Source organism: Trifolium pratense, linkage group LG2, assembly GCF_020283565.1.
Source record: "Trifolium pratense cultivar HEN17-A07 linkage group LG2, ARS_RC_1.1, whole genome shotgun sequence".
Taxonomy (NCBI): Eukaryota; Viridiplantae; Streptophyta; class Magnoliopsida; order Fabales; family Fabaceae; genus Trifolium; species Trifolium pratense.
The window spans coordinates 12,277,984-12,300,930 of NC_060060.1; the positions used below are offsets into that span (position 1 = coordinate 12,277,984).

At 34.3% G+C, this 22,947-nt stretch overlaps 4 protein-coding genes across 5 annotated transcripts; 3 read left to right on the forward strand and 1 right to left on the reverse strand.

Annotated features, from left to right (window-relative positions):
* Positions 1-8,577: 8,577 nt before the first annotated feature.
* Positions 8,578-11,172, forward strand: LOC123910382 (protein WALLS ARE THIN 1-like). Of its 2 annotated transcripts, none has more exons than XM_045961479.1 (6): positions 8,578-8,897; positions 8,998-9,060; positions 9,288-9,404; positions 9,498-9,903; positions 10,199-10,350; positions 10,789-11,172. In XM_045961479.1, the coding sequence occupies exons 1-6, from the start codon at positions 8,719-8,721 to the stop codon at positions 10,961-10,963; spliced, it is 1,092 nt and encodes a 363-aa protein (XP_045817435.1). In that variant the 5' UTR covers positions 8,578-8,718; the 3' UTR covers positions 10,964-11,172. The 2 variants fall into 2 exon arrangements, with proteins under 2 accessions (XP_045817435.1, XP_045817436.1); XM_045961480.1 differs by having other exon boundaries at positions 8,584-8,721.
* A 2,218-nt stretch (positions 11,173-13,390) lies between these two features.
* LOC123910384 (protein RTE1-HOMOLOG) lies at positions 13,391-15,766 on the forward strand. The gene is made up of 3 exons (XM_045961481.1): positions 13,391-13,528; positions 13,672-13,985; positions 15,146-15,766. The coding sequence occupies exons 2-3, from the start codon at positions 13,704-13,706 to the stop codon at positions 15,566-15,568; spliced, it is 705 nt and encodes a 234-aa protein (XP_045817437.1). The 5' UTR covers positions 13,391-13,528; positions 13,672-13,703; the 3' UTR covers positions 15,569-15,766.
* Positions 15,767-17,417: 1,651 nt separating this feature from the next.
* Positions 17,418-18,434, reverse strand: LOC123904196. The gene has a single exon (XM_045953885.1). It carries the CDS (start codon positions 18,432-18,434, stop codon positions 17,418-17,420), a length of 1,017 nt encoding a protein of 338 aa, XP_045809841.1.
* Positions 18,435-19,498: 1,064 nt separating this feature from the next.
* Positions 19,499-22,828, forward strand: LOC123910386 (thioredoxin H1). The gene is made up of 3 exons (XM_045961483.1): positions 19,499-19,690; positions 22,115-22,237; positions 22,514-22,828. Exons 1-3 carry the CDS (start codon positions 19,595-19,597, stop codon positions 22,655-22,657), a joined length of 363 nt encoding a protein of 120 aa, XP_045817439.1. The 5' UTR covers positions 19,499-19,594; the 3' UTR covers positions 22,658-22,828.
* The last annotated feature ends 119 nt before the right edge of the window (positions 22,829-22,947 follow it).

Here is a 22,947-nt window from a genome sequence, read left to right on the forward strand (position 1 = left end):
TAAGAAAAATGGTTCTCTTAGAATATGTATAGATTTTAGGGACTTAAATAATGCTACCCCTAAAGATGAATATTCGATGCCTGTAGCAGAAATGTTAATAGATTCAGCAGCAGGTTTCGAATATCTTAGCATGTTAGATGGGTATTCTGGATATAACCAAATTTTTATCGCTGAGGAAGATGTGGCAAAAACAGCTTTACGATGCCCAGGGGCTTTGGGTACCTATGAATGGGTCGTAATGCCGTTTGGATTGAAAAATGCTGGAGCCACATACCAAAGAGCAATGAACTCAATTTTCCATGATTTTATAGATACTTTTATGCAAGTATATATTGATGATATTATTGTTAAATCATCATCACAAAATGATCATTTGGTCTGTTTAAAAAAGTCATTCGAAAGAATGAGGAAATATGGATTGAAAATGAATCCATTGAAATGTGCTTTTTGTGTACATGCAGGAGATTTCCTTGGGTTTGTGGTGCATAAAAAAGGCATTGAGATAAACCAAAACAAGACAAAAGCGATTTTGGAGACTAACCCTCCAACAAACAAAAAGCAACTTCAATCCTTGTTGGGAAAAATCAACTTTCTGAGAAGATTCATTTCGAATCTAAGTGGTAAGGCTCAAGCTTTTTTACCATTGCTTCGACTCAAGAAAGAAGATGTTTTTACTTGGGGGCAGGATCAGCAAGAAGCATTTGATGCAATCAAAAAATACTTGTCTAATCCTCCAACTCTGATGCCACCAATTAGAAATAAGTTTATGAAGTTGTATATTTCAGCATCTGATACCACATTAGGTAGTATGTTAGCCCAAGAGGACGAAAATGGCGAAGAAAAGGCCATTTATTATCTAAGTAGAGTCCTTAATGATGTTGAAACTAGATATAGTAGTATTGAAAAGCTTTGTCTTTGTTTGTACTTTTCTTGTATGAAATTGAAGCATTATATAAAGCCTATTGATGTTTATGTTTATTCTCATTATGATGTTATTAAACATATGTTGATAAAACCAATTTTACATAGTCGAATTGGAAGATGGGCTTTAGCTCTTTCTGAATATTCACTTTCATACAAACCTTTGAAAGCAATTAAAGGCCAAATAGTGGCTGACTTTATTGTTGATCATTCAGCAATCGAATCACCTCAAAATTACATTGCTCTAGAACCATGGACTTTGTATTTTGATGGATCTAGACATCAGCATGGTACTGGAATAGGTATTTTGATAATTTCCCCACAAAAAATTCCTACTAAGTTCAAATACAGGATTAATGGTATTTGTTCGAACAATGAAGCTGAATATGAGACTTTGATAGCAGGATTAGAAATATTATTGAGCCTGGGGGCAAAAGACATTAGAATAAAAGGTGATTCAGAATTAGTGTTGAAGCAATTGACAAAAGAGTACAAATGTATTAAAGAGCATTTGATTCGTTATTTTGTTATAGCAAATGCGTTACTAAAACGTATCGATTCGATTGACATAGAACATGTTCCTCGAATAGAAAACCAAGAAGCAAATGACTTAGCACAGATTGCTTCAGGATACAAAGTGTCCAAAGAAAAGCTAGAACAATTAATAGAAATCAAAGAAAAATTGATTCCTAATGAGCCAATGCAATTGGAATTGTCAATGCCAAAACTTGAGGGGGCAGAGATGTCACCAAATGACATAAATAATTCTGATAAAGAAATGAATTATGATGAATTCCAAATTTTTGTTATTGACAATTTAATAGATGGTGATTGGAGAAAACCAATTGTAGAATATTTGGAGAATCCAATCGGGAGTGCTCCTCGAAAAATCAAATATAGGGCGTCAAATTATGTGATCATTGGTAATGAATTGTTTAAAAAGACCCTCGAAGGAGTACTGTTGAAATGCCTTAGTGAGAATGAGGCCTACATAGCAATATCTGATGTTCATAGTGGGGCCTGTGGCTCTCACCAATCAGGCCATAAGATGAAATGGCTTTTAGTTCGACAAGGCATGTACTGGCCGTCTATGTTAAAAGATTGCATAGATTTTGCTAAAGGTTGTCAAGAATGTCAAAAACATGCAGGAATCCAACATGTACCTGCAAGTGAATTACATTCGATAATAAAACCTTGGCCATTTAGAGGTTGGGCATTAGATTTAATTGGCGAAATAAAACCGGCATCATCAAAAAATCAAAAATACATAATAGTTGGTGTTGATTATTTTACCAAATGGATCGAAGCTATACCTTTGCCCAATGTTGATCAAGAAGAAGTTATAAGTTTTATCCAAAACCACATCATTTATAGGTTTGGAATTCCTGAAACCATCACAACTGATCAAGGTTCAGTGTTTACTGGTCGAAAGATGCAAGAATTCGCCAGGCAAACAGGGTTTAAACTTTTGACTTCGACATCTTATTATGCACAAGCAAATGGTCAAGTAGAAGCTGCCAATAAAATTATTATTGGATTAATCATAAAACACATTGCTCAAAAGCCAAGAAATTGGAACAAGACTTTAAATCAAGTCTTGTGGGCATGTAGAAATTCCCCTAAAGAATCAACAAATTCTACTCCATTTCGATTAACATATGGTCATGATGCCGTGTTACCAGTGGAAATTCATTTGCAATCTATCAGAATTCAAAGGCAAATGGAGATACCAACTGATCACTATTGGAGTATGATGTTTGATGAATTGGTTGATTTAGACGAAGAAAGGCTAAGAGCGCTTGATACTTTAAGTAGACAAAAAGAAAGAGTAGCAAAGGCCTATAATAAGAAGGTTAAATCAAAAACCTTTGAAGTGGGGAAGTTAGTTTGGAAAGTTATTTTGCCTATGGACAAAAAAGATAGAGTTTTAGGCAAATGGTCTCCAAATTGGGAAGGACCTTTTAAAATAATACAAGTGTTTTCGAATGGTGCATATGAAATAGAAGAATTGACTTCAGAAAAGCGAACATTGAATATAAATGGTAAGTATTTAAAAAAATATAAACCAACGCTTTTAGAAGTTAATGTTAGCACAGAATAAATATTCGAAACGAAATTGAAATGGCATAAACAAAGTAAAAGTGCCATGAAAGGCAATTGTCAGGGTTACAAACCAAATAGAAATAAAACCAGATAATTGTTCGAGAATTTAAAAAACATCAAAAGAAAGTCTAAGACAAACACTTGGATTTGAAATCAGCATAATGGTCCTTAATAAGGCCAACTTCGACAGTCTGGATCTTGATTGCATCTTCGAGAGACTTAATCTCTTCTTTGATCACAGTGGCAGCACTGATGTGAGAAATACCTTCCTTCGCAGCTTCGCGGATAGATTCCTGAGTGGTAGCAGCAACAGCTTCTTCAATCTTCGAACGCTTTGCTTTCTCTTCGAGGATCTTCTTCTCTCGATCAGCAATCTCAGCTCGAAGAGAATCTATCTCTGCCTCCCACTTAGAAATATTGTTGGTACATTCTTGAATCCCAAGGCCTGGTTGCTGAACTTGTGCCTTCATTTGGTCAACTTTCGATTGAGCAGCCATGGCCTTCTCGAATAATGCATCATAAGCAGCCTGCTGACCAACAAGTTTCTGAGAGTTGCGTTTCAAGCTTTGCACCGTAGTAGCAAATTGGTCCAAGATCGATTCGAGCTGGATGACTTTCCCCAAGGTTTCGAGATCAGTTTGAGGATTGTGCAACTTGTTCAAAAAAGATTTATGCTTAAAAGCATTAGCAGGGTGCTCCTCAACTGATGCCAAGATGTCTCCATTGATGAAATCAGTATATAGCTTTGAAATCAGAGAGTCTTGTCGAACAGAAGAATTGATTTCTGAATCTGAAGCAGTCGAATTGCTGGGTCCATTCGAACTTAAAGGATCAGTAGTCGTTTTAGAAATCAGAAGTTTCAGAGCAGCCTCAGGATCATGAATTTGCAAGGAAATGAATTCTTCTTCAGGAAGCCCTAGGCTGGCTGACAGTTTCGACGTTGAAGTTTCAGGCAGCAATTCTGATCCACCAGCTTCCGCTTCTTTCATGGCTTCAGAGTCAAAATCTTCTTCTTCTGAGGAAGTCTCATTAGCATCGACATCGATTGCTGCAGTCTCGTTCCATTCCTTGAAAGGGGATGTCTTGTTATCAGTCTCTGCAGATTTAGGATGCTCTGGTTGATCTTGACTAAGCTCTGGTATGATCTTTTCAGAAATAGTGGTCTCACTATCTTTGAGGGTATCACCACTAGACTTGTTCGATATGATGTCCTAAAAAACAGAATCGAATATGAGGGAAAATAACTTTACTTATTTTTAAATGAGAATGCAAGTGAAGTAGTACAAGTACCTCTGGATTGATGTCTTGCTGGGGCATGTTATCCGAATCATTGAGTGTAGCATCAGGCATAGCAACATCTTCTTGAACTTCAGCTTCAGGGGTAGGCTCTTGTTGTTCACTCGAAATCGATGGAGTTTTAAGGTTGGTTGCAGAGGGATCGCTCGAGGACTTGGACTTTTTATTCTTTTTCTCCCGGGTTCGATCCTCTGAACTTTTCTTTCCTTCTTTCTTCTTTTCCTCTTTCCTCTTTTCTTTCCTTTCCTTCTTCTCTTTCTTCTCTTTCATCTTCCTCTCCTTCTCTTCAGTAGAGAGAATATCAGAAGTAGTTTCCGGAATGTTTGTTTCAATATTCGCAGGAGGCTGTCTCCTTTTTCTCTGGAAACTTCTTCTTCTTCCTGCGAATAGAAGTCGAGACAGGAAACATTTGAATTAATGGAATTGATTTGGGAGGAACTTTGAAAATAAACTAGAAGGAAAAAACTTATACCTCTTCTTCGTCACTAACGACTATCGTGCTAGGTTTTGGCTTCTTCGATGGGCCAGTCTCAGTAGAAGGGACGTTGGTTGGTCTTTTACGTGCCTGGAAGAAGTAGGTTAGAAAAATAAAGATTTAACTTAGAATTTTCAAAAGAAAATAAGTTTCGATTCAGTAAGTACCTTGGAAGGCTCTCCAGTGGTTTCAACTACCTTTGGTGTTGTTTTTTCTTTAACTGTCTTAACAGTTTCTGCAGTTTGTTTCTTGGTGACTAGGGAACATAAGCAAAGGGTTAAATCGAAATAGTATGAGAATATATGACAAAAGAAAAGTGCATACATAAAGACAAGTTACCTGTAGTCTTGACTTGTTGTTCGATTCTTTTTATCTGAGGTTGAGTAAAACCACTCTCCAACCTCGAGATAAGCACTGCATCTCCCAGGTGTTTGCTGTCGAAATATCGCCTCCACCAGTTGGCAAACTCTTGTGTACAGTAGTAAGAAAGGTTGAAGTCAAATGGCTCGAAGCCATAAACATTATCACGACTAATCTTCATATACCTTTCATACAAAGTAGAAGTCACGGTAGTCCCAAGCACGATGTTTTTCTTTCTTATATACATGCTCTTTGGTCGAAGTTGTGAGAAACCAAACTGTATAGAGACCAAATTCGGTTGATATCCAATTAATGCATACTCAGAAGATAAGGTACCAATTCGAATAGACAGAATGGTAGGATCCAAATATGCTGTCCAGGTTTCATTTATTTCCTCCTCAGCATTTGGATTCAGCACTGGTATCTCTTTGACGAACCAGGAGGGACCAATAGTTCTCTTCACAAATGGGGCATGTTCGGGCTTGAATTGGTCGATGGCTAAGAAAATTTTCATGTACTTCATGAAAAGCTGTTGAGAGTTTTGTTCGAGGGGATTAGGTTGGAGCCTTATCAAGCGGGTGCCTTCGACTTTCCTTTTAGCTATCGAAGCATGGTGTTCAGTGGGAATAAACAAACCAAGCTCTTTTTCAAAGGTGGCATTCAACCATAATTGTAATAGCCACATAGGCCCAGCAGCTTGAAAGCATCCATCTGCGGCAGCTTTCTTCGATTTCGACTTAGCAGGGACTAAACCTTTCAGGTTATCACAAACTTCCCCAATAGATTCATACAAGGTTGCCAGCAGAAGGCGTCCTAAGGCAAAGTGGCATCCTTCATGAATTTGCACAGCCATAGGGATAAATTTCCTAGCGACTTGAAGAGATCGAGAGCAGAATACATAATGGGATAGCCATAAAGTGAGAAAAGCCACATGTTCTTCATCTGAGACTTCTTCATTCTCAGGTCCTGAATGTTTAAGGATATAAGCAGAAAAGGCATTTTCTTTGTAGTTCAAAGTGATGTTATCACTAACATCATTGGGGCTGTAGGTTTTGCCAGTGGGTCTTAACCCTGTGATAGCTGACACATCGAACAGGGTGGGTGTCATCATACCACTTTTGAATTGAAAGGTGTTGGTAGATTTTTTCAAAGAAATGCATTGCAGCAATGAGCATTTCAGGTTGGTATTTGGGCCCTATCCTAGAAAATTGTATTAACTCGAAGATCCCATAATCTTTCCAGAATTTACCAAAAGATTGTTCTATTCGATCAAGCCAAGTAAGGTAAAGGCTATTTCCGTAATAAGGATGGGATCGAAAGGGTTTATAATTTGTCAACATATATTCAAAATTATAGGGTTTACTGTCAAAGATTCTGGGTTCGCAAGTTTCGAGACATGGAAATATCTCATCTACTTCCCTAGTCAAGTTCATATCATCTGGAATCGGACCACCAAAAGCATAAACGTTTTTATTAATAGCAAAGGGAATCATTACCTGACTTTCCCAGATTTCTCGATGTTCTTTGCTACCTTTGGGTTCTGGAACGTACTTTGTTCCATCATCAGCAATGGAGAAATCGCTCCATTTTCCAGCGAAAGGGACTTGAATCTTGTTGGATGAAGACGCCATGGAAGCTCTCGGAAAAAGAAGAAGATGAAGAATGTAGATCTGAGATCTGGAAAGATATGATTTGGAGAAGATAATCCAAGATACGGTAAGTTCAGAATCGTTTTGAATCTTTGTCGTTTCAAGATTGAAAGAAAGATTTTGAGAGATTTTTGGAGCGTGAGAAGCTATGGAAGAAGTTAGAAAAGTTTCAACTGAAGTGGCAGAGCTCTATTTATAGCCATTCTTGGATTAAGACAAAATTTAATTAAAAAAAGGAATAAATGCTGAAAAAGCGCTTTTTGTCTATTACGATTCAACTTCTCAGACTGACGCGTGTCCCACTACTCAAAAGGGCGCAGAACGTGACAGTTTTGTAAGAAGTGAAACGGTTACCTTTTTAAAATGCCATGACATCATAAATTCGAAATAAAGGGGTGGCGTTTGGAAATACAGAGGTACTTTGAAAAATGCCCATATCTTATTTCATTCGAATCATTCAAATCGAAATAGGCATTTTTGGGGGCAATTTGTTATCCCATATTTTAGCTCAAGGTAAAATATGTGATAATCTCCAGTTCCAAAGACATTTATTGTTATAAAAACCTGTTGAAATGACTTTAAATAGCCTTAGTCTTTAATGTCTTCAAGAACAAGAGAGATTATCTCTCTTGTCGTTTAAATGAAGGTTAAGGGTAATGTCTTTAAGAACAAGAGAATTCTAATGGAAAAAACTTCACAGCTCGAGACTGAAGAATATTTCGATAGAAGCCAGCGAATCGAAGTAGTCTGGAATTGTGGACTTAGAGCATTTTTCATCATTTAAGTGTGACTCGACTTCGACGGTTACAACGGTTTAAAGGCCTTGGTTCATTTCAAATGCAAAAGGACGCGTGGCTGAAGTTTAGTAGTTTAACGTTAGGGTAGACGTTACTTAGTTTTCTATAAATAGAAGTATGTATAGTCGAAATAGGGGTCACAATTCATTTACACAAAATCTCAAACACTCAAAGTATCCATGTTAAGGCGAGAAACGAGTTACTCGAGAAAGATGTATGAATCGGTGAACCTTTACATTTTCTTTGTAACTTTTACATTCTTAATGCAAATTTACTTTCCATAAGTCTTTACTTCCTAAAGCATTTACAAATTTTGCATTTTATTAGTTCCCTCGTTCGAGTGAACTTACTTTAATTATATTTAACATATGTTTCAGAAATCAAACATATTGTTCTTTTGCAAAATAAGGATGTCTTTAAAGATAAACTTCCAAATTTCTTTTAACAAAATGCATGAACAATTGTCCCGAGATTTACTAGTTGATCTCTCAAGTAATTAATTTAAACTAGCGGTTGTTTACCAAAAATCAGTGTAAACAACTAGTTAATGAAGTAAAAACATAAATATTTTGTATTAAATAAAAATCATTTTTTTAACTTCTAATGACTTAATTTCCAAGATATTATCATTGATTCTTTAACAAGTGCCTTTACTTTAGTCAAAAACAAAAAAAAAGTGCCTTTACTTGTTAGTATTTTCATTTCTTCTATTAGTAAATGGGGCAGAAAATATTACCTCATAGTATAAGTAGAGATATAATTTCTTATTTGCATGCGTCATACTAGAGGTGTATTATTTCAACCTGTATCATAGAATATAAAAATATGAGATGCAATCAGATAAAGACAATAAACACTACTTCACAAATCACAATCACATATTCAATGCTAAAATAAAACATAGTAGTATTGAACTTGTCTTTTTGTTTTGTTTTTATTTTAATTAATTTCCACAATTAGATAGATACAAAGATCTCTCTAGCTATTTACAAAAAAAAAAAGATCTCTCTATCTTGCATCAGATATTTTTTCCTCATTTTTTCTTGGTCAACATCTACTTCTCTGAGTGGATCCATATCAACAAAACCTGCAAACAAAACACAATATCCAAAAGACTATGGTGGGTGAACGAGCTAAGCTACACATAGCCTTAACTTTCTTACAATTTTGTCATGCAGGAAATCATATATTTCTCAGAATTGCACTTAATACAGGAGTTAGCAAGCTTGTTTTTCCTGTATATAGAAACATCACTGCTTTCATTCTTCTAGCTCCACTTGCATATTTCACAGAAAAGTACTATATTATTAAGCACTTTTTAGTTTTACTTTACCTCTATAGTGTTCAACTGTCTCACTTTTTTGTTCTTGTTTTTATCTGTTTCCCTCTTTGTAAGGAAAGATAGGCCAAAAATAACCAGTTATTGTCTGCTACAATTTTTCCTTCTTGGACTTGTTGGGTACATTCTCTTTTCATTAAGTCACTCCATTCATCACGGAGTTCATGTTTGGATTGTTGACGAGTTTGACAAAATTACATTGACACAGATTTTGTTGAAGCTCTGATGCGTAACTTTTGCTAAAATTACGCTGGTACACTGTGATTCTACAAAATCGCCGTCAATCCAGACATGTACTAACAAAACATGTTTGTGTAACTTAAAATGCTACCTTTGATTTCTGACAGAATAACAATGAAAGAAGGATTTTATCTCTTTGGTTTGGACAACACATCACCAACATTTGCTTCTGCTATGCAAAATTCTGTTCCAGCCCTTACATTTCTGATGGCTGTGTTACTAAGGCAAGTTATAACCTCTGAGCTTTAGAGCATAAATTTAAGACCTTTTTGATGAAATATTCATAAACTTGTTCAATTATGTATGTGAAAGTGCAGATATGAGAGCTTACACTTAAATAGGATAAATGGTATAGCTAAGGTTTTTGGAGTACTTGCTTCTGTTGGAGGAGCTTCAATCATTACCCTTTACAAAGGACCTACCATTTATGCTCCAAATCTAGAACTTCACCAAAGACAATTTTTATTGTCGTTATTTGAGGATGCAAATGGGAAAAATTTGAACTTAGGTGGTATCCTTCTATTTGGTCATTGCTTGTGTTGGTCTGGTTGGATTGTGATGCAAGCATTTGTTCTGAAAAAGTACTCAGCGCAACTCACAGTTTCCGCTTTTACTTGCTTCTTTGGTGTTGTGCAGTTTGGGACAATTGCAGCCTTTCTTGAGAAAGATCCTAAATCTTGGAAGCTCAATTCCATTGAAGAGGCTTACAGTATTTTGTACTCGGTTCGTAAATCAAATTTGATTGTTTAATTTACCAGTTTTCTTATAAAATTTTAAAATTTGGGTTGAGCCTAACCCAACTTTACAAAACCGGCATGGAAGGTCAGAGATGTCTCCCACTTATAAACCTGTATTCTCCTGAGTGACCCGACGAATCTTGGATAGGCTCTATTGTGGAAGTGCTTATGTCATAAGAAAACACCAAATAAGATCTTCTAATTGAAGCCTTAATAGGGGATTATGATTAGTGACTTTGACATCTATAGAACTCATTTTAACTATTAGTGGTTTGTATCAGGGACTGGTGATTTCGGGGATGACAGCAGCAATACAAATATGGACTATTAACAAAGGAGGGCCAGTGCTTGCTTCAATTTATCTTCCCTTACAGACAATACTCGTAGCTTTGATGGCGCCCATTGTTTTTGGTGAAGAATTCTTCTTGGGAGGGTGTGTTCTTATAATCCATGTAACTTCAATTTCAATTTATTTCATTGATATTTTGATGATGGCAAAATAGTCCTTGATATTTGTGAATTAGTAAGTACGTCCTTGAAATTATAAAGTATCGCTCAAAATAGTCCAACTAAAAACTTTTACTTTTAGGGATCATGATGTGGCATGTTAACTGCATATGAAGTCTCTCCGCATTGATCCCACATCAATACCACTATACTATGCAATAATTTGCCAATGAAATTTGTCCCAATGTGATCTAAATTTCATAGGCAAATTTATCCTTAGCAAGCTGATATTGTGTGGCATCAATCTGTTATACAAGAAGATCTAAATTTTTTATTATAGAAGCTTTGTTAATATGTTATAGTGTTATACAATTCCTTTGCTCATGCTATAAATATCTTATTGTTTTTCAATTTTGAGGTGCAGGATTATTGGAGCTTTCTTAATTATATCTGGGTTATACCTTGTTGTCTGGGGAAGAAGCCAAGAAACTAAGTTTGTTGAGGAGTTCATAATCTCCACTGAGCCTGAGAATCATTTGAAAGAAAAAAGTGACGGTTCTTCCCTCATAGAGCCATTGATTCCTGTGCACAATTCTTAGGTGTTAGGGGAAAATTTTATATGGTAATAAAATTCTAATAGTCTCTTAAGCCTTAAGTTAAGGTGGCCAAATAATATTACAACATTTATTTGCTGTAACAGTATTGTCATTAGTCAGTTGATCACATACACAAGAATAACAACAACTGGTAGATAACTGATTTAATGTTGTATTAAATTATAAGCTACCAACAAAAATTATTTCACGCACCTTTTAATAGCCTTTGCTTGTTGTTGGGTTTCTTGGCAGTAGCTTTGGTCTGTATTGCTCAAATGATCTTTTCTTGACGAACAAATGATCTTATAAGACTAATTATTTGAGATAGTGAATCTATTTGGAGGTTGATATCTCCCAAAAGTTTATTTACCATACACACCTTGTAATCTATTACAATATAAGAAAACTTAAGTACATGGTAAAGTCAAATATGTTCTTGCTTAATATGTTGCCAATTGTCCAAACAAAGGGTATTTGATGTCCAAAAATTATCTAACTAAACTAAGATGAAGTCTAACTGAGCTATATGGCTCACTAACTAAGCTAGTCTGCATGTTTGTGAGACAAAAACAAATTTTTTGTTTAAGGATTAAATAATTTAGACGTGAATACCCCGTCCGTCGATAACAAAGTCATAGTTTCAATGAAACGGATCTATTTAAAAATGAAATGGAAACTTTATGTCAAATCAAAACTTTTCTCTGTTGAAGACAAACTTACATTTGTCATATCATTTTTCTCTCTCTATTCATTTTTTCTTCATACAACACCAAACTCATTTCTCTCTTCTATGCATACTTGTCATTTGAGAGCAAAAGGTAAAAAAATTCTTTTCATATTATATTTGTCAAATAACTGGTCAACACTAAGAAACTATTATGCGATAGTAAATCATTTTAACTTTGACAAATAACTGATCAACTGCTTCATTATGTAAGATATCGTTCACATACAACTTATATGATACAAGAAACATTATTAGTAAAAGACAAAATTCATCAACTTAGTATTTCATGTGGTCTTCTCATTGTCATAAATGTACCAACAATGAATATTATGTCTTCTCATTAGTAAATCTTATTTCTTTTCACAATTTGTCCTCATGTTTCTTTTCCAATTGGCTTAATTAATAAAATGGTCCCTTAAAGACATTTTTGGTTTCATATTGGTCCCTTAAAGAAAAAAATGTCTAAATAGGTCTCTTAAAGAAAAAAATGTCTGAATAGGTCCCTTAAAGACATATCCGTTAATCAGTTTGGTCCTATTTAGACCTCTTTTTAGGGACCAAACTGATTAACGGAGATGTCTTTAAGGGACCTATTCGGACTTTTTTTTCTTTAAGGGACCTATTTGAACCTTTTTTTTTAAGGGACCAATCTGAAACCAAAAATGTCTTTAAGGGACCATTTTATTAATTAAGCCTTTCCAATTTTATAAACCATTCAGTATTCACAATAGAAATCACAAATCTTTCAACTAAATTCTTCAACTTCATTTCTTAACTTCAAATATCAAAAAATGGTTTCAAGTAAACATGTTCTTCAAGGTGAACCTATTTGAACTTTCTTAACTATACATGTTCCAAACGAGGTTACAAATTTTTTAATTTATTCTTTCTTACAAAGTTTCTAATTTTTCCTTTTCTACAAGTTAATATTTTGTTTATTTATTCTTTTTTAATAGCGATATGGTGAAATCGATCCAATTTTCTTTAAGGAACTTCACAACCATTAATTTGAAAATATTTGAAAGTTACAAGATGAGCACGGAAAATATCATAGAATTCTATTCAATAGAGACTATTGTCATCCATTATTAACTAAGGGTTGGAATAAACTAAGAAATTATTATTCAATGAAAGAGCACCGATTGAAATATTAATTTCATAATAGGCTTAATTAGTCTATTGGTCCTTTAAAGACATTTTAGGTTTCACAATGGTCCCTTAAAGAAAAAAGGTTCGGATTGGTCCCTTAAAGAAAAAAGGTCCGGATTGGTCCCTTAAAGACATATATGTTTGTCATATTGGTCATTTTCGTTAAATTTTAACTCCAAATATAACAAAAAATTCCAATTGTTAAAATTTTAAAAATTAATAAGGTTTTGGTGGACCACTTAGACTTAACGATATCCACAATTTAGTCAACTAAAACTAACGTTTTTTGTGAAAAATTGACAGAAAGGACCAATGTGAGAAACCGATGTGTCTTTAAGGACCAATCCGGACCTTTTTTTTTCTTTAAGGGACCATTATAAAACCTAAAATGTCTTTAAGGGATCAATAGACTAATTAAGCCTTCATAATACTATGGTAAAAATCTTTTTAAAATTCAAAATCTTTCTCAAATTATTTTTGGTGTTGGACATAACAGTAATCTCAAAAAACAAGTGTTGGACATAACAGTAATTTTGTCTTGTGTGTAAAAAAACAGATTGTAAGTATAAAGTACTATGTATCTATAGCCAAGAGTGTAAGATATTATTCCTCCCGAATCTTGGCATGAAATTGTACGCAGAAATGGTCCTCTAGTTATAGCTACAGTATATTACATACTTCTTCTTCACCAGGTAACTCGATCGGATCTCGCTCATATTCCTGTTATTACGTGATTAGCGATGATAATTAGGGTTTCTTCTACTATAATTTCATCGTGAATGAATGATTATTTAGAAATTAAAAGTTTTATTTAATTAATCGTTATTATGTATAGGCAAATTGAGTAGTGTTGTTCCAATATTTGCAATGGAAGCAGAGTTAGATTTGGATCCAGAACAGCAACAAATGATGGAAGGAGGTTTTTCTAGAACTAATACTATGCAAATTGATCCTAGAAGGTCTCGATTTCCATGCTCAATTGTTTGGTCACCACTTCCTGTCATTTCGTGGTTCATTCCTTTCATCGGTCACATTGGTATCTGTAGAGAGGATGGGGTTATTTTGGATTTTGCAGGTCCTAATTTTGTCTGTGTTGATAATTTCGCATTTGGTTCTGCTACTCGATATCTTCAAGTACCCAAAGAAAAGGTTGGTTTCTTCTGTTAATTTGTTCTTTCGTCGTCGGAGAATAATATTGTAAACGCAATTTCATTTTGAGTAGTTGATACTAATCAAGAGACAGAAAGTAAGATAATTGCTTTGTTTACATAAACAACTTAACATACTTATCATATAAGTGTCTATTTATAAGCTATTTCTATAACAAAAGATATAGTAAAGTCAAATGGTTTTCATATAGACTTTAGTAGTTTACATAAGCTATTCTGGTGACCTTGTGGAAATAAGCTACAAAAATCGTATGGATGTATTATAAGCCGTTTTCATAAGTTCTCGCAATTAGGGCCGCCGATAAGGGTGTGCAAGACAGGCTATTGCATAGGGCCTTAAAATTTTGACGGCAAAATTTCCCCGAAAACATTAAATAAATTTTTTTAACGAGTCAAAATTTTAATCAAATATGAAATTCTGAGGGGCTTTAAAGTGTTTAAGGATCCAAGATCTTGTATATACCAATTTTTAAGTGCCCAAATTTTTTGCATATACCAATTTCAGCGTATAAAACTGACGGCCCAAATTCCTGCACATACTAATTTTTAAAATTAGAACAGGGTTCCAAAATGTTTAAGACAACCCTGCTCCCAATCAGTCTCAGTAGTGTTTATGTCGATAGATAAACTCAAGTAAGTCAATCCAAACAAACCTATATATCATGAAACTCTTGCTTCTTTGTGAAGCATTGAAACAATTTTGAGAATCTGTAACTTCCTTTTGGGGTTTGATTTTTGCACCATGTTGTGAAGACCTATATGTCAAAAAAAAATTATGTTAATCACAGATTGTGAGAAATAACAGTTTGTTCAAATTTTGTTACGCTATAGTGTTATAACGCCGCTATTTGACAATACTTTGTACTAAATAGCATATCTTAGAACTATAGTGATTTGTTCAAATTTTGCTACGCTATAGCGCTGTTATAGCTGCTATTTGACAACATTGCTTATAGTGTGTTTATTTTGGCTTTCATTCAAGAAAAAGTGTATTGTATCTGTTGTAGATGCCACAGAAACACATACCGAGTGGGTTTGAACGCCAAAACAAACATTGCATTAACTTGTCCAACTTTTTAACCCAATGGCTTTCTACTCCTTTATTGTTTGTCTAATGATGTTTGATATAACTGCTGGCAGTGTTGCATCCCTTTAGGCCAGTCTGCATACAAGGGTGAGGAACACTACTTGCAGGACGAAACTGGAGGTGAGTTGAGGACCTGGGATGATGCTCTACGGAAGAGTACTCAAGAATTCCAACACCGATCTTACAGTCTCTTTACTTGCAACTGCCACTCCTTTGTTGCCAATAATTTGAACAGACTCGGCTTCCTGTCCAATGGATGGAATGTGGTGAACCTTGCAATTTTCATTTTACTCAACGGACGCTGGGTCAGCAAAACATCTATGGTGCGAACTATTTTACCGTTTGTGGTTGTATTTTTTCTTGGCGTCACATTGGGAGGCTTCACTTTCTTAAAATTTTGGTCCTTATTCTCTTCGGTTCTTATCGGTTGGTTCCTTCTTGGCACATACTGTTTTAAGAATCTGATTCAGTTGTAGTATCCATTTTTCTCATTGATACTTTGTATAAAATTCCAATGCAATACATTCCAAGTTTGTTTTAACCGTGTACTTTTTCTGTTCAGATTTGAGAATCTGATTCAGCTGTAGTATCCTCCTACTGGTATCTTTTCTATTTTGTATAAACCTCTAATGCATTCACATTTGTGAAATATAATCATATACTTTTTGTATTCAGATTATTAGTTACCAAAAATTAGTTGTTTCGGTATGAATCCCTCAGAGGTATTGTGTTATGTGTGATTTAACATTGAAATACTGCAAATATATTTGGCACCAATGGAAAATGTTCCTTGGTCCTAAAGGAACTATCCTTTGGGGTCAGATGTTTACAGTTTTTCATTGAGATGTTGAAGCATCAAGCATGTAGTGGTTTCTTCTGAAAAGGTTGAACATCATGGCCAACTCTTGAAAAGTGCATATGTTATAGTGTAAGTAATATTCTTGTGTCAAATGGTGAAGAATACTAAAAAGGATGGCAGAAAATTAAAGTTGAAATTGTTCTCTAAAGTGACTTGCTATCGTTTGATTCAAACTCAAATTCACTAGTTAAAGTTAAACTAGGAGATACATCTCTAAAGTTGGATTGTTGGAAGAAAATTTGAAATTCATAAATTATTGTGTAAATTTCTCAATTTGACTAGATCAAAATAAAAATTATTGAAATCACGTATTTTGTCAATTTAATTTATAGGCACTCCGTTACTCTTAATTTATATGCACTATTATGCACCATATGGTCAAATTATTTTATACATGCATCAATCACATCTCACCACATAAATATTACTCCCTCCCAGTCCTAAATAAAAGAAACAAAATATTTTGGCTTAATTAGTAAAATGGTCCCTTAAAGATATTTTTAGTTTCACATTGGTCCCTTAAAGAAAAAAAGGACCAAATAGGTCCCTTAAAGAAAAAAATGTCTGAATTGGTCCCTTAAAGATATCTCCGTTAATCAGTTTGGTCTCTTAAAAACATCTCCGTTAATCAGTTTGGTCCTCAAAAAAATGGACGGAAAGGACCAAACTGATTAACGAAGATGTCTTTAAGGGACCTATTCGGACTTTTTTTCCTTTAAGGGACCTATTCGGACCTTTTTTTCTTTAAGGGACCTATGTGAAACCAAAAATGTCTTTAAGGGACTATTTTATTAAATAAGCCTAATATTTTTTAGATTCATTGAAAAATGGATGTATTTGGTCTATAATCACTCGTTTTCGTCCTCAATTAATTGTCAGTTTTGGTCTTAGTCTCAAATGTTAAGTCAACTAACAATTGACAAACGGAAGTCCATGTGGCAGCGCCACATTGGATTCCGTTGACACAACTGTGCGTGCTAATCCCTCCTATTTTAAAAGAAAAATATTTGTTTGCTAATCCCTCGAGCAAAATTATTTTTTTAATTTATTTTTTCTTTTAATTTTTTTTAATATTTATGTTCAACTATTCGATGAAGCCGCTCTTAGGACTCGTGTATCATGCATCTCTCCATATACTTATCTTTAAAATAAAAAAGAGATGCATGATACATGAGTCCCAAGAACAACTTCATCGAATAGTTGAAGATAAGTATTAAATTTTTTTTCAAATATTTATAAAAAAAATAAAAATTAATCACATATTTAAGGGGACCAAACCCTTACCACGGAAACCAATTCATTGTTGGTATTTAACCTAAGAGTTAAGAAATAAAAGTACGAGGGTTTAAATCTTGATGAAGGAAAGAAATACTAACTTCAATTATTTCAAGTTTTTTTTTATAAGCAAAAATTGAATTATAAGGAGTACAAGGTGCACTCAACCCTTACAATTCAAACGAAAACCATTAGATGTTATCAATGCAAACTAACGGATCGTTACACCAATAAGAAAATACAAAAGAAGTATTAACTCCCAAACGACCTATAAAACAAAACCAAGAAATAAAGATAATTTGATCTATCAAAGCATCCAAATTAAACACATCTCCTCGAAACACAATATTATTCCGAGTACGCCATATGCTCCAAGTAGTTGCTAACCAAATGACATGACGAGTTTTAGCAAGTCTCTTACTCATCACCGAATCACCAAAAGATATGAAGTGCTTCCACCCTTCCTCAAAGGGGATGAAATCCACATCCATCCACTTATAAATTTTCTTCCAAACTTGAATTGAGACAGAGCAATTAAAAAATAAATGATCTATGTCTTCTTCTTCTCTAAAGCAAAACACGCAACAAAACTCACGTGAATTATTGATAATTCCTTTTCTTACCAAAGCCATACGGGTCGGAAGTCGTGCTAATAGCAATCTCCATCCAAATATGTTCACTTTAGACGGTACATCGTTCATCCATAAATCTTGCAGCGCATCCACCACATTACTATTAATAGTCAAAAATGAATCACGGTTTTGCAAGAAACAATATGCTGATTTTACCGTAAACATACCGGCATGGTTCATGAGCCATTTTCGATGATCCAAGCATTCCTTCTTAGGCCTAATATCTGCTAACAAAATCGACATCTCAGTTGCAGCATCCATATCATCCCGCGCTAGCTCCACAGCCCAATCAAAACTCCAAGTCCAAATATCATCACTCCAAGAACCGAAAGCAGCTATAGGAGCATCAGGTTGCAACGATTTTGCATACAATTGAGGGAATAAATTCATGAAACTTTCATGACCCAACCATCTTTCTTGCCAAAAACGGATAAGATTGCCGGATCCTAATACATTGCACATGTTGGATTTGAACCAACCCCCGCTCTCTTCACCTCCTATCCTTAAGATGTCGCGCCACCAAATGGATTGAGCTCTAACATTCTTGTTGACATCCAGAAGAAAATTTCCAGCCATTGACCATATCTATACACCAGTAACTTGCACCACAAAGTGTTATCTTCATTAAGCCCTCTCCACTTCCATTTGCATAGTAAAGCTTGATTGAACAAATCAAGATTCTTAATACCCAAACCTCCTTTGTCTTTTGGGAGACATATAGTATCCCAACTAACCCAACACATCTTGTTGTTGTCCAAGCTCCCACCCCATAAAAACTTGCGTTGGATACTTTTTAATTCTTTTAAAACACAAGCAGGTGCTTTAAAAAAAGAGAAAAAGTATAGCGGAAGACTAGATAAAACTGAATTGATGAGGGTAACTCTACCACCGATGGACAAGTTTCGGCCGTTCCAAATACTAAGGCGTTTCTTCATATTATCCACAATAGGGTTCCACGTTAATTTTCTCCTTGGATTGGCGCTAACTGGAATACCTAAGAAACGAAAAGGGATGGACTCTACGCCACAATGAAGAAAAGTTGTAGCAGCGTTCAAGAAAGAAGCATCCAAGTTAATCCCATATAGCTTGCTTTTAAAGAAATTAACTTTCAGGCCAGAGACTAACTCAAAGCTTCACAACACAGTTTTTATAGACCACAAATTGTCTCAATCCCCTTCAACAATCAAAATTGTGTCATCTGCAAATTGAAGAGTATGGAAGAGTAGTTCGCCGCTGATCTTATAACCATGGAAAATTCCATTACCAACAGCCTTTTGCATCATCCTTGTAAGACCCTCGGCTGCTATCAAGAAGAGAAAAGGAGATAACGGATCACCTTGTCTCAAACCTATTTCAATGTATCTAGTCATTTTCTTTTCTTTTTTTTGGTAACTCATTTTATATTAAAATTTCAAATTGAGTAGGATTGTTATCATTTATAGAATAGAAATAAATAAGACTTTTTTTTTTTTACAAAAATAGGACTTTTTTTTTGGTACAAGAAATAAATAACACATTTGTTAGGGGAAAATAATATATTGCATGATTGATGGCAAACTTGTAAAAAAGTAACAAAACCAAGCCTTTTTATTTACAAGACTTCCTAACCCCATTTTTCTTATTTAAGGCAGTGTGACAGAGCTGATAGCATACATTCCTTCCTTTGAAATTAAAATTAAAAGTTGTTATTACCAAAAAAAATAAATTAAAAGTTGTTACAAAAAAATTAGGAGAGAATGGCAGGTTCATCAGAAGAGGGACAAGTAATCAGTATTCACAACGTTGATGCATGGAACGATGTCCTCCAAAGGGGCAATGAATCCAAGAAATTGGTATTTTTTAGTAGCTTAATTATATTTTTAACTATCTTTTATATTTTATTTTCATTTTGGAATTTGGATCTCAATTTATGGCTTCTATTTGTGTTATTTATGAACATGACATGATTATAAATAATGGTTATATTCATATGCTTTGGTACGTTAAACATTATGCATCTGGCTTTTAAAAAATTAATGAAAAAGATTGTCTATTGATTTGTTTTGATCATCGTTTTTGTTATTATTCTCATGCAACATGGTTCTGAAACATTATTCTAGGATTTTTGTTTTGTACAACGTGATTGTTTTTTGTTTATGGTAGTGTCATTGATGTGTATAGTTTCCTGGACTAATACAGAGAAGAGGGATAACAGAAACGTAAATTGATCTTAATTTTCAATGAAAAAAAGTGTTTTTTTTTATTTATTTATAAATTTGAAAAAGAAAAGAAAAACTAGTAATTATTTTAGGAAATTCCTTAAAAAAAGTAATAGCCCTAGTCTTTTTTATAAGAAACAGTTGACTTTTTAAGTTAATTAAATAACTAATGTATCGGGTCCATAATATATATGGTCCATAATATATATCAGATGCATCAAATTATTAGTTTCTTATGCAACCTTAAAATTATTAGTATTTTCACAATAAGCTTCATGAGTCATGACAAAGTTCATAGAGTGCATATTTGTTTTTCTCAACCAAAAAAAGAGTGCATGTTTGGCGTGGATTAACCAAAAACACATTAAAGCTATAGTGATTTTGCAAAAGTTATTGTAACTATTGCAAAATTATGGTGGTTTGGTTTTTGTGATTTTGTCAAACTCGGTGCAAATTAGGTCTGAGCATCGGTCGGTTTCGGTCGGGTTCGGGCCAAAAATCACTAAATCGATAAAAACCGCAACCATTTAATTTGGACCCAATTCCGACCGTCTATATCTTTGGTTTGTTCGGGTTCGGGTCATACGGGTGGCGGGTTGAACGGGTCGATTATTACGGGTTAGATCGAAACTTTGTTTACATCTAAAACTCCTCTATTATCCAAAAATTCCTAATTTTCAAATAGTTTAATACCTCGTACACAATGCAACAAAAGATAGACGAAGTAAATTAAAAAAACAAAGAGGGTTAGATGCAGTTACTTTCTTTCAATATGTAGATCTAAAGACAATAAAATATCAAGTAGAAGAGACGTAGAAATTAAAATAGATCTAGAATATATATTAGAATATATTTCCCACCTTCTTCATCACCATATTATTAATTATATAAGCTTTGTAAAATATAACATTTTTATCTTATATCAAAGATGGATAAAAATAACAAAGAGGAGTATATGAGATTGAGAGGGAAAGAAGGAAAAAAATTAATTTGCATCTCATGGTTGTTCGATCGGTTTCGGTTATGGAGAGATAGAATTTTAGAGACCCGCACCCGCCCGTATGCAACCGTTCATGCCCTGTTTTTTGCAATTTGTTGATCCGAGACCCGACCCGCACCCGACCGAATGCTTCAATGTGTTGTCGGTTATATCGGTTTCGAGTCGGGTCTCGGGTTCATGCTCACCCCGAGTGCAAATCCAAACATGTTAGTGTAAACATAGTCATAGTTACCAGATTCTATACCACATATAAGGTTTACCTTGAAGAAAACCCTATGCAGATGAAGTTCTATATGATGTAAACAGTGAACAATTTGCAAATCAGACTGAATTTATTTTTGAACTGTTAAGCAATTTGTTTATGTTCCTGCCAAATATGACCAATAACCATGAATCATGATGAGGAAGCTTTAGAGGCCAAATTTAATTAGTGTGTGTTATATGCTATGTTGTCTCATGGATTAAAGGTCTTCTTTTGATATTACCTTAATTAGGCTGCTATAAATTAAACCTCATAAATCTATCACAGTTATAGCCTGTACGTTGCCTATGTAGCCCGGTTTTAAATGGAAGACTTGCCTGGTGTCTAAGACATGTGATTACAATTAATCGCTTTTTTTCTTCTCAACTTATTAACAGTGTATGTCTCAATGTCGTGTCTGATGTTCATGTGTCTATGTTTCATAGATTGTTGCAAGTTTCACACTCTTCTACACTATTTTTGCAATAGTATCATTGATTAGATATAAGGAGTGCCGGCTTATAATGATGAAAAAATGCATGTGATTATTTTTTATAATTTTTGGTATGTAATGATTTTTGTTTGTAATTATACAGAACTGAATGATGAATTCACCTCTTCCCTGTCTGTACTTACTGTATTGCATGCAACTCTGTTCCCAAACCTTTCAAAACATTTTCTTTTATGTTTTTTTTTTAATCTTGGTAGTATCATATATCTTAATTTAGTGCAAACTTCAAATATAAGATTCATGAATTCATCATATTATGCTATTATCTCAAAAATTGAAATATATTTACCTTTCTAATTGAACCAGATTGTTGTGGATTTTACTGCTTCTTGGTGTGGACCATGCCGTTTCATTGCACCATTCCTTGCTGAGCTGGCTAAGAAGTATACAAATGCCATATTCCTTAAGGTGGATGTGGACGAACTAAAGGTAAAAAAAATCTAATTAATTTGCATAATGAAGATATACCGTCACTATAAAGCTGTTTTACACCGGCACTCAATGACAATTCATCATTTTGTCGCATTATCGCATAAACTTACTATGTAATTGCATGTATAAAATAATTGCGGAATGATGGATTCTTATTGAATGTCAGTGTAAAAGTGCATGTTATCTGAAAGAAGAGTAAATTTGACAAATAATCAAATACTATATAGCTCATTTAGAGAATAAAGATTAAATAATTGTTTGATTGTTTTGCAGTCTGTTGCTCAAGATTGGGCTGTTGAGGCTATGCCAACTTTTGTGTTTGTGAAAGAAGGAACCATTTTGGGCAAAGTGGTAGGAGCAAAGAAAGAGGAGCTACAGCAGACAATAGAGCAACATGTTTCATCAGCCAATGCTTAATTTTGTTGCTGGTGTTTGTAGCTTCACCTTCTGTGACTTGATGATTTATTTACTGTGATGTTATCTTTATTTTCAATTGTTATCTTGGAGTGGATGTATCAAAGACTATTCTATCTTGTCTTAAATAATGGTGGATGATAATGTTATATTAAGCATTCCTAATTCACAACATTGACATCTTTCTAGTACTATTTGGTTTGGACTTAAAGTTGGAATTGAAGGGCAACTTAGTGTTTTTTCTAGTATGAATCAAACTCAATAACATGCGTTTACTACACTCGCACACACTT

Excerpts from the sequence above, each read along its gene's own strand:
- LOC123910382 (XM_045961479.1), top strand. The coding sequence starts at position 8,719 with ATGGTGGGTGAACGAGCTAAGCTACACATAGCCTTAACTTTCTTACAA. Across the intron at positions 9,405-9,497 it reads CTGATGGCTGTGTTACTAAG|ATATGAGAGCTTACACTTAA; the intron begins GCAAGTTATAAC and ends GTGAAAGTGCAG. Across the intron at positions 10,351-10,788 it reads GAAGAATTCTTCTTGGGAGG|GATTATTGGAGCTTTCTTAA; the intron begins GTGTGTTCTTAT and ends TTTGAGGTGCAG.
- LOC123910384 (XM_045961481.1), top strand. The coding sequence starts at position 13,704 with ATGGAAGCAGAGTTAGATTTGGATCCAGAACAGCAACAAATGATGGAA. Across the intron at positions 13,986-15,145 it reads TTCAAGTACCCAAAGAAAAG|TGTTGCATCCCTTTAGGCCA; the intron begins GTTGGTTTCTTC and ends AACTGCTGGCAG.
- LOC123904196 (XM_045953885.1), bottom strand. The coding sequence starts at position 18,434 with ATGGCTGGAAATTTTCTTCTGGATGTCAACAAGAATGTTAGAGCTCAA.
- LOC123910386 (XM_045961483.1), top strand. The coding sequence starts at position 19,595 with ATGGCAGGTTCATCAGAAGAGGGACAAGTAATCAGTATTCACAACGTT. Across the intron at positions 19,691-22,114 it reads GCAATGAATCCAAGAAATTG|ATTGTTGTGGATTTTACTGC; the intron begins GTATTTTTTAGT and ends TAATTGAACCAG. Across the intron at positions 22,238-22,513 it reads TGGATGTGGACGAACTAAAG|TCTGTTGCTCAAGATTGGGC; the intron begins GTAAAAAAAATC and ends ATTGTTTTGCAG.